This window comes from Amblyomma maculatum, chromosome 11 (assembly GCF_055883805.1).
Source record: "Amblyomma maculatum isolate TAMU_Amacu chromosome 11, ASM5588380v1, whole genome shotgun sequence".
NCBI classification, from domain to species: Eukaryota; Metazoa; Arthropoda; class Arachnida; order Ixodida; family Ixodidae; genus Amblyomma; species Amblyomma maculatum.
This window is the reverse complement of record NC_139354.1, coordinates 40,119,374-40,128,489: the sequence shown is the minus strand read 5'-3', so window position 1 is coordinate 40,128,489 and position 9,116 is coordinate 40,119,374. Positions and strand designations below refer to the sequence as shown.

Sequence of the window (9,116 nt, the reverse complement as noted above, 5' to 3'; positions counted from 1 at the left end):
AAGTTGTAAAAGACAAGGGCACTCTTTTTATTTCGTAAGCTTCATCCAGAACATTATGCAACATGCGGGCTGCCTTCGTTCTGAAAACTTTGTAAAAAGCCGCACCTAGACCGTCAGGCCCGGGTGTTTTACCTAGGGCGAGGGCATCGATTGCGCATTCTATTTCGCCCTCAGTAATTGGCTGCTCCAGTTGCTTCTTGACCGTTTCATCGAGACGTGGCATAAGGGAAAGGAATTTCTGGAATCCGTCGTTTGCCTCGCGTGAGCAACTAAACAGATCCTTAAAATGATCGGCAACCACTTTCTTGATAACGGTGTTATCCGATGTGATTGCGTTCCCGGTTGATAACTGGCGTATTTCTTTCTGACATGCATATCTTTTTTCGTCAGATAGCGCTCGCTTAGTTGGCGTTTCTCCTGCCCAGAGCTTCTCTGATCTAGCGCGTACAATCGCCGCTTTGTATTTTTTCGCATCAACACCTTCCAGCTGGCTTTTCTTTTATTTCCTTTATTTTTTCGTGTAATTACCTGGCTGAATGTTTTCCATGCTTATCAAGAACTCCAGCTCTTGCTGGAGTTTTGTTTCGTTCTCTCTTTGCTGGTATGCTATGAGGCTGCTTCTTTCGATGGCTTTTATTTTAACTCGCCGTTTAAATTCCTTCCATTCGACTGCAAAACAGGGGGGCTGCATTTCAAGTAACTTTTCAAATTCTTCTATTACTGCGTTAACGAAGACCTCATCCTCCAACAGCCTCACATTTAATTTCCATAGGTCCCAGTTGAATCGAATATTCCTCTGTCTTTCCCCAAATGTTGCCATCACCAAGCAATGATCACTAAACTGGACGGGCTTGACTTCGTAGGCAGTACATAAGGACACCAACTCATGTGATGCATATATACTGTCTAGTCTCGCGTGACTTTCACGTTGGAAATGAGGGTACTGCGGACGATTTTCACCGGTCAGCACGCTTCCTATGTCTTTGAGATTGCATTCATGTACCATTGCATTTAGCACCTCTGCACTTTTGTCTCAGACACGTGCACGCTTAGTGCGATCCCAAGCTGAGCACACGCAGTTGGAAATCTCCCAACAGTACTATCACTCTGTCACAGTGTATGTAAGCATCAAAACGCTCAAAGAAGTATCGACGCTCTGTTTCAACATTCGGTGCATAGGCACAAATGACACGGAAAGACAGACCAGAATAGGTGAAATCAAGCCCACTTTGACAAGAAAGCACTGTTTCCACAGAAATCCCAATGTTATTGCGTATGAATAGGGCACAACCACCTGATCCACCATCTACATGACATACACATACATGAAACTGCATACGAAAATTGGACACCATTCGATCAGTCGCTTCTTCGTTTTCAATTTTTTTCTCCTGGACGGCAACTACATGTAGGTCATTGTCAAGAAGAACGCGACTAAGTTGGCACTGCCGTCTCCTTGCACAAAGCCCTCTTACGTTTAGAGTGGCTACCTGTAACGCTGTTACAAGAATGCTTGCCATGGCTACACGAACGAATGGTGCCCATCACAATGAAACATGCTTCTCGTTTGCTACATTTGCGATACCATGGGAACCGCATGCTTCTCAACCAAAATTCTGCCTTGGATTTAAAAGGAACGTAAACGCCGTTTTCCGGCATCCGTTCAAATACTAATATATGCAGTGTTTCAGCCATTGTTGTCACCAATATCCCCCCCAACCCTTTTACGACCCTGACAGCAAAAAACTACGGTGGAGGCTTGCCCGCCTGCCAAGCATCGGCGGGATTGCTTGGACGTGGCTTGAAGGATGATCGCCGCATACCTGGTCCTGGCGTTTTCGCTGGTGGTTCGTCTCCACCAAGGAGGATATATAAAACTTGCTGGAGTGGAAGCCGCCTATACGCGCCTATGCGGTAGAGTGAAGCCTTGGCGGCCATCTTGCCAGTGGCAAAAAGCAGCAGTGCGCAACCGCGCTCGTGCTTCTTCGCGCTGCCTATGAAGTTGCTCGTGTTTACAAAACAATGAAAGCAAGCGGTTGTGGTTGTAAACGTTTATTTTCCATCCATCAGCAGCCAATTGGCATGTAGAAAACAGTTAACGTGCACAAATATTAACGAAACAAAAAGCTTAGTAATCAGCCGCACAGTAAAAATAATGGTTAAAGGCACCCTACTGGTGATTGAAGATAATCACCCTTGATAGAACTGGTCTGACTTTATTCTTGATCAGTTCCCGGTTTCGTTCCTTCGTCATGTGGTGTATCCTCACTTTCACGTATTCTTCAGCGATTTTTTTGCACAAATTGTAGATATGGTTGTCAAGCGGATCGAAGTCGAGGATGTGCTCCTCGAGTTCCTGGAACCACTTTTTCTCTGAGGACACACCCAGGACTTCCAAGATAAGATGCTTTGCCCTTGCGTGCACCGTTGTAATGGTATCACATTCAGCCTGCAGCCGTCGCAGCCCCTTCTCAACTGCTTCACACAGGCCAATGACGTCTTGCGACGGCGAAACAAGTCCACCTCGGCTCTTCTGCTTAATTAAAGGTGCAATCTCATCGGAGTGCAGGGCTGTGACGCACTGATCACATGTTGTCGTTGTACTAACTTTTCGCACAATGAAGCCTGCTATATATGGCACCACGGCACCGACAAAGGCAGAAAGACTTTCGGGCCAGTCAATGCGATGTGTGTAGTCGTGGTCATCGGGCTGCAGGACCGATGACCTGCGCATGTCAGTGACCGTGCTTTTTGCATCTACCATGGCTACAGTAGTGGTCGTATTCAAGATGGAGACGATGTCTTGGGAGCAGTTTCCAGAATTGGAAGACGTCACTTCCGTCTGAACCAACAGACGCTTGTATGCAGCCATAAACTGCGCAGCTGTTGGATTGTTGTTATGTCCCCCTCGTCCACGTATGGACTTGAAGAAGTTCTCGGCGTGATCTTGACTTTGTGGGTCAGCAAGTATTTCAGTTGATCCTGGCCGACAAGCTCGTCGAACATTCTTTCGGCGCTTGCCATGCATATCAGAAAGCCAACGAACCCAGTTTTTCTAGTCCTTCTGTAACTGGACGTCCTGCCGGGTCTCTCAGCCCGTTTATGTACGCCCGCGCCTCCGAAAAGAATGGTTTCCAGCAGGCTTCATTCTGCTTACGAAGAGGTGCCTTATAAGACCTTGCTAATGGGTTCCTGAAGTTCATGATGTCGAACAAGTGACCGAAAATTCTAATAAACTTTGATGTTGCGCTGGCACCCTTGAATTGTGGCAGCTTGAGCACTTGTTCGCAGAAGTCCAAGGCATCGGCAACTGAGGCACTCAGTGCTTGTACAGCATATCGGACCTTCATTTTTTGCTTTTCCCACTGAACGTGGACCTTTGTGAGCTTGTTGCCAAGCCGCAAACCCTCTCCACGTTGCAAAGCCTCCAATGCTACTACATAAGCCCACTTCACATGCTTTCCTTCAGCGTCGATGAGGTGGCTTACGGTTGCCAATGAGTTGCGGACAAGCTTAATCATGAGGTGGCTTACGGTTGCCAATGAGTTGCGGACAAGCTTAATCATATGGCAGGCATCTAAAATGATGTGAACATTTTTAGTGCAATCAGCTGGGTTGACAAAGCTTGTAATAAACCCATTAGAGTCCGGTCGAAGCTGAGCACCTAAACACTTAGCCATAGTGAAGTTCGATGAGGCACCGTCAAATGTAAGGGAGACAACTTCAGCCTAAACTGATGCAAGCTTCTCAATGCATTGTTTGGTCAGCTCCGCCCTCTCCGCTCCAGTGAGTGTGTCAATTAAAAAGTATGCGACTGGCATCTTGAGTCTGATGTTTATACCAACAATCATGAAGACACAAACATTTCTGGCTTCGGGGAGACTATCATCATCTAGTCCCGTTCCAAAGTCTACATACCCGACTACTTTGTCTCCAACAAGTTCTACGTGTTTTCTTATGGCCATGTCATCTACGACCAGAGCGCAGTACAACGGTTCACTTCGTGCTTGTGCAAACTTTTCGAGGAAACAAAATGCTTCACTCGTGAAGCCAGGGGCTCCGTGGATTGATCGATACCAATCCCGAAGTGTTCGCTGTAACGAAGGGCATCATTGAATTTGGATCGGACGTACTCGTATGCGGCTGGATAATAAAAATGTAATGTCAGCGCGAACGCACGCAGCTCAGGTGGGTACTTGCCCTTCTGTTCGTTGCTCGCCCTGCACAGAAGTTGTTGAATGTCACTTGAAAAGGCAGATGCAAACACGTGCGAGCCTTCCTCGGACAGGAGTTTTAGTTCTCTGATTTCTTTTATGATTTCTTGTGCTGTCTCATTTCTCTTCGCAAGCCTTCGCTTCGTTTGCTGCAACATCTTAATTTTCTTCTTCAACTGTGTTATCTCTTCTTCAGAGGCACTGACTTTGTCCTTGTACCATTGTTTGCTCGGCGAAGACGCAGTTGATGGCTCTCCAACTTCAGGCATTTCGCAGTCTTGGTGCTTGCGCTCTGGACGCTTTCTTTTTACCTGAAATGGACACCACATATTTCTGTTGAGTCTCCAGTAAGAGAAAAGCGTAGCTGCGAAAGCAAATGGTTTCATTTCCTACCATGAACTTAGTGCTTCATAACTATAACTTTATATCCGGTTTGACTGTTGCCACGTAATCACAATAACTTGTTTTCAACAAAACGATGCAGAAAAAATAGCGCTCACGGCACACCTTTTTTCCACAACACAATTCTGCAGCACGATACTAAACAAAAAAAAAAACAAAAAACACTAGCGACAAGATGCTCAGACGTTTCCTTCCATTTGCTCCCATCCACTATCTGTAAAGAGCCTTCGTCGACTCTCGATATCGGCAGCCGTACTAATGCCACGAACACTTCTCACGTGAGAAAGGCAAATAATTTTGCCTAGCGTGTCATGGTTTAACATTCTCCAGTAATACTCACGGGCTTCTGTAGGTGCTGCGGAAAAGCAGGAAACACAGAAGGCACACTTCCCGCGCGCAGCTGCGTCGTCTGTCCGGTGCGGTCAAAGCACTCGGGCGCGAAGTGTACGGAGCACAGGCAATCTCCATCTTTTGCATGCCATCTTTCACGGCGAACGGCCCGCTCCCACAGGCTCCGCAGCTCGGGATCTTTCGGAAACCTGTCAGTAATTTCGGGACTATTATTTGTTGCACACATCTACAACATCAGTTTGCGCCGCTCGGCAACGCCTGCGTAGGGCTCAATTGAACAAGTTTTCGTGTACTTACAGGTGGAATGTGAGGCCACAACCCTTCTTTAGCCTGTTTGCACATCTGTAGGCAACGCAAGAGGCAACCATTATCAAATCGTTGGTGTTTGCATGCCCGTCGCGTCAGCTTGCACTCAAACAGCGCGCGAAAACAGCAGCGCGAGCCGGCGTCGAGCGCGCTTTCTGCCACTGGCAAGATGGCGGCGGCCGGCTTCACTTGACGAGCGCCCCCTCCACTCCAGCAAGTTTTATATATCCTCCTTGGTCTCCACCAATTCCTTCCTGATGCAATTGCTTGCTGTCGGTGTCATCGTGCGGCCGTTTCCCTGCCGGGAGGTTAGCCGCTCCGAACGCAGTGTCGATGCTGTCGGCGTCTGCTTGGCTGACGGCCACGGCGGTGTCTGCAGGCTTTTCGTCCGTGCCCTTCGGCGTCTCCACGATGTCTCGTGCAGGCATTTGTAGCGGTTCTTCAACCACTGCTTCTTGTACAGTGCTGTACCCCACTTGCGGTTTAGGTTTATTCGACGTCGCCACAGTGGCTCGCGCACTTGCTGCAGCTGAAGCTTCCTCCGCGTCTGCCTCGTCCATGAGCAGGTCAGACACATCCTCACTGCCCACGGGTGCGGTTACACTGGCATAGGACCGCGAACATTGGCTCTCGTCGTGGCCGAAGCGACGACAGACACCGCACCGCGGAATACGGCACTCACGGCGAATATGGCCCGTGGCTCGGCAGCGAAGGCAGAGTGGAGCCCTGCCCGGCACAACAACAAGAGCTAGCTCACCGGACACGCTCAGCTGATGAGGTAGATCGTCAACCTTCACACCGACATTCAGCTTCAAGGTCACGTTTCTTGTGGTAGAGCCTTTGCCTGTCACTCCTTGAGCACGCCACCGCTCTCGAGAGATGTCACTGACCTTGCCGAAAGGAGCGAAGGCGATACGCACGTCCTCGTCTGGTACACTGTGCAGGAGCCAGTGCACCTTCATGCGTATATCCCTGTTGGCTGGGTCAATGACGAGGCATCGCTTCTTCTTCACTTGCAGTTCGCCAATGCTGACCACCTTCTTGACTGCTTCGGCATCCTTGAGTGTAACGGCCCACACATAGCTCATTCGATACGCCCCGAAAGCGATAACGTCGGGGAGCCCCGAAAGCTGAGCGAGGGCGTCTCGAAAATCCTCAACCCTATACGACCGGGCAGTTATGTCAGCGTGCAAAAATACGCTATTTAAAACGAACCGACCTGTGGGAAGACTGGGCAAAACAACCTGGTAATCACTGTCAGAGGACAAAAACCTGTTTCCGCGGCCCTGCTGGGCCGCTGACACCGCTCCGTGGGAGCCCATGAATACACGTCCGCTCGCTAGCGAAGCCGGAAGTGGAAGTCCACAAGGCCACCGCTTCGAGGTTCGAAACTGGGTTTGGGCCTACTGCGGAGGAGGGGCGCGCAGCGGGGTTTACGGAGCTTCTCCCAAACGCACACGCCTGGAAAAGCCGAGCGCCAGGCCGAGGGACGCTTGTACCCATTTTTACCGGTGGGTGTCCGGCGGTGGGTTTCGAACTAATTCCCTCCCGCAGCCGAGACGGGCGCTCTAACCACTAGGCCACGGCTGCGCATCGCATTCGGGAGACACCGGGTTCGATCCCTAGTGCCGCTGGTTACCCACCGGTTTTTAAATGGGTACAAGCTTTCCCCCGGCCTGATGCTCGGCTCTTCTGGGGTGAAATGCTTGGGAAAAGAGGTCACGGCCCAAATAGTTGCGCCGATGTGGCAGTGATTCGTTCCGCCATCGGACAACAATAAGTCCGCCTTGTGCGGCAACAGCCCATTATGTGGCCCTTTTATTTTAGTGCTGGAAATCCTTGTGACTGCTGCCCACACCCAGTTTGTTTTCTTTTAGCCCTACCCAACCTGTGAGAACCCGACCTTTGCAGGTCATTAGTTGTTCGAAACTTTAAGCCCTTAAAGGGCTTAGAGCACAGCAAGGTTAGCAGAGCCTCTTCCAAACGCACACCCCTGAGAGAGCCGGGCAGGCAATAGGTCGCATAGTAAAAGTGTATACCTGTAGAATCGCAGCACTTCTGGAGGAATAATGATCAACTTGCTATTGCTAGACCGGGGTGATTGGACGACTTGCAGAGAGAATCGAAATGACCCATTGCGCACCGACGACACTTCCGTTTGCGGTGTGGGCATACAGAGTTGTGCGCCAGGTTGGTACGAGATCCGCAAGCACAAGTGCCTCAAAAGTGCGCAGGAAGATTTCGGCACGTGGGAATTGCGTTTGCTGCAAAGGGTCTGAGGTGCCCGTTCTGTTTTGCGCTCGCATTCTACGCGCTGTATTGGAGTGGCCTCTTCTGATAGCTGTTTTGCATCACTGGAAGCTTGCTCGCACTGGGTAGCGATTTGCTTCACTGGAAGCTTGCTCGCACTGTGTAGCGAGGGGCCACGGCACGCGACAGAATCAAGGAGGATCCTTCCATGAGGTGGCATTCACGAAAATGGTGATTAGTAGCCTTCTCCACCAGCGGATCTCTAAACATGTCGCCCGCGAGGCTTCCAAACTCGCAGTCGCAGACAAGGCTGCGAAGGGCAGCGACGTACTCATCAGCTGTCTCTCCGGCCGTTTGTACTAGGCGGCGAAAACGGGGACGTGCGGAGACCATATTTAGGGAGGGCTTCCAGTGCGTCGCCTGTATGGAAACCGTCTCGTCGCCTCGCAAATAAACCGCTTCTCACTTGGCAGTAGCCCAGGCGAGTGCTTATCTTTCTTGCGCCGTCGTCACTTCTTTGTTTGCCTGAAATGCATACACTAGTAACCTCAGCGCCAACTCTTCGGGCGTCTACACAAAAATACCGATACACTCGTAACTACCATCTCCTCAAATAGGCCAGCGCGCCGTCCGCACAAAACACGTTCCTCACTGTTGTCGCACAGAATGCATGACTTGGTTATTTTTCTGTCACTGGTAGAGAGGTGTTTCACATCTTTTAACGCTTTGAAGCCGGGACAGTTTTTTTTTTCTAAAAAATAAGTCGTAAATCTTGAAGTTCTAAATTCTTATACAGCCTTGGCTAATAAGACAATCTGGCGCAATATGGTTTCGACTCGTGCTCGATCTCGAAGCAGCTGAGCGGAAGGATACGGCCTTCAGCGCCGAACACCACGAAAGACGCGCCGGCAGCGACGAAGAAGCACGCGCTTTCGGAGCAGGCATGCAGTTCAGGCCACTACGCGCGAACGCTATGACCTCGATATGATGGCGAACCTTGTGACGCGCAAGGGCATCGCGGACGCGCAACCATGTCGACCAAAAAAATGCGGGAGAACACCTAGTGTTCATATAGAAACGTCTGAAACAGTACGCAAAGATTTCTTTGCCGCCCCCATCCGCCAAGCGAACTCAGCACCAGGGGATGCCACACACCGCTAGCCGCAACCCGGAAAGCGCTACCTGTATGCTCGGTTGAAGGGGTACAGATTTTATTCATTGATGTTAATACCGTCTACTGCGTAGGGTTCCTGTTACTGTGTTCCCTAAAACGCGTCTTTTAGTATGTTTTATCTATTTCGCGATTGAGATCTGTCTAGTAGGCACACCCATGATGAAGAACTTTCCCTGAATGTTTAAAAGAATTAGTGCCCGGTATGACAACTTTAGGTTTTTCTCGAAGGCCTCTTGAGTTTGGTTGTCCTGACATGTAACCCGCATCGTGTCCGTACAAATTAATCTGCGGTCTGCATACTTGCGTTAGATGTTACTTAGAACTCTTAATAAAGAACCTACTTTTTCACATCCTTTCGCGCGGAGAAATGCTTTAGGGGCGATTATGCTCTACTGGCATTCAAATTGTAGTTAGCGCAA

At 49.8% G+C, this 9,116-nt stretch overlaps 1 protein-coding gene and 1 pseudogene across 2 annotated transcripts; both read right to left on the bottom strand.

Moving 5' to 3' along the window:
• Positions 1 to 3,569: 3,569 nt before the first annotated feature.
• On the bottom strand, positions 3,570 to 5,506 carry LOC146173606 (THAP domain-containing protein 2-like; annotated as a pseudogene). Its single transcript, XR_014702246.1, has 3 exons — positions 5,265 to 5,506; positions 4,957 to 5,155; positions 3,570 to 4,525 (listed from the first exon to the last, which is right to left on the bottom strand). The product of XR_014702246.1 is annotated as a THAP domain-containing protein 2-like (transcript).
• On the bottom strand, positions 5,459 to 6,846 carry LOC146173605 (uncharacterized). Its single transcript, XM_084585231.1, has one exon. The coding sequence runs from the start codon at positions 6,593 to 6,595 to the stop codon at positions 5,459 to 5,461; it is 1,137 nt and encodes a 378-aa protein (XP_084441357.1). The 5' UTR covers positions 6,596 to 6,846.
• Positions 6,847 to 9,116: the final 2,270 nt, after the last annotated feature.